Source organism: Hippocampus comes, unplaced genomic scaffold, assembly GCF_001891065.2.
Source record: "Hippocampus comes isolate QL1 unplaced genomic scaffold, H_comes_QL1_v1.1 C16937344, whole genome shotgun sequence".
Classification (NCBI taxonomy): domain Eukaryota; kingdom Metazoa; phylum Chordata; class Actinopteri; order Syngnathiformes; family Syngnathidae; genus Hippocampus; species Hippocampus comes.
In genome coordinates, this window is record NW_017841217.1 from 1 (window position 1) to 1,293 (window position 1,293).

Consider the following 1,293-nt stretch of genomic DNA (forward strand, 5'->3'; position numbering starts at 1 on the left):
CTGTCATCAGGTTTGTCGTCTTTTTTCGGTTTGCCATAGCAACTGCTAGCTTTGGATGAATTCCCATTTCAAGAAGTACCGACTACAGGGAACAAGGTAAAAACTTTATTGATCCGCCAGAGCGCTTTTTATGCTACAGTTGCCGTCTTGCTACAGTATGTTTTTACACAACAACGATTAGTTTGCATTTTAGCGAGAAATACTGCCTGACTGCAGGACTTGGTGTAAAACAAAAGCGTGCCACAGGCACAAAAGAGTCAAAGCCGTACGGGAGCGGATGAATCCAATATGTGGTTGCAATGGCAAAGTGTCCCACAGGCAAGGAGCTGGAGCTGTCACGGAGACAGCAGACCCGATCCCGATGCGTGGAAGATGTCATTCGCTACCTCTCAAACAGAATCACCAGTTCGCAGTGTTCCGTATGAGGGAACATGTCCACGGGCACAGCCAGACTTGGAGAAAAGGCGTCCCCCTGGAGTTTCCTCTTTGGGTCGGGTGCACAACAAAGCTCCCTGAAGTTCCTCATGGCCTCGCCCTCCGGCTTGCAGGACACGTAGACCAGACGGCGGATGGCGGGCTGGCTGCGTAAGGCCCGGATCACTCGGTGATGGAGACCGGCGCGGGCGGGGTTTACCACCGCCGCGAGACGCCCGTCCCCAGACCCCAACTGGGAAACGAGGCCGGGGAGGACCACCTCCGCCTTTCCGGCCACGAACTGGCACTTGTCAAGCCGGTTGAGGGCCGCGTTGTGTCTAGCGTCTTCCACCGCCTGCTCTACGAGCTCCACTCCGATGAGTCGCCGTACTCTGGGGGACGCCGTGATGCCCATGGCGCCTGTCCCGCAGCACACGTCGAGGAGAGTCCCTGATCCGTCTTCACGATTGGGGACGCACAAGTCTCGGACCGTGCTGTAGAGCACCTGAGCGGCGCTACGGTTCACCTGGAAGAATGCGTCCGGAGAGATGCGGAAGCTGAAGCCCAGCATCTGTCAATGACGGTCAAGAGCTACCGCTAGTTATTTCAGTATACACTGGGAGTGTCATCATGATTGATCCGTGTATTGCACTGTTTCCTGCTGTGGTCATTTTTTGAACGAGAGCTTTATGAAAACAAAGTTTTGTTTGGTTCTTAACATATATACCTAAACCAACGTGTAATGAAAAAAAAAGGACCCCACTTGAAAGGTTGATTGACACCCGGAAGGTGTTTGAAGAGAAACACTGCCACCTTGTGGTGTTTTGTAGCTACTGCTGGAACAAGTAAGTTGCATATCCGTCAACCTCCAAGTTGATT

At 52.8% G+C, this 1,293-nt stretch overlaps 1 protein-coding gene across 1 annotated transcript; it reads right to left on the reverse strand.

Annotated features, from left to right (window-relative positions):
* Window positions 1-89: 89 nt before the first annotated feature.
* LOC109509529 (tRNA (uracil(54)-C(5))-methyltransferase homolog-B-like) lies at window positions 90-1,217 on the reverse strand. Its single transcript, XM_019859362.1, has one exon. It carries the CDS (start codon window positions 983-985, stop codon window positions 383-385), a length of 603 nt encoding a protein of 200 aa, XP_019714921.1. The 5' UTR covers window positions 986-1,217; the 3' UTR covers window positions 90-382.
* Window positions 1,218-1,293: the final 76 nt, after the last annotated feature.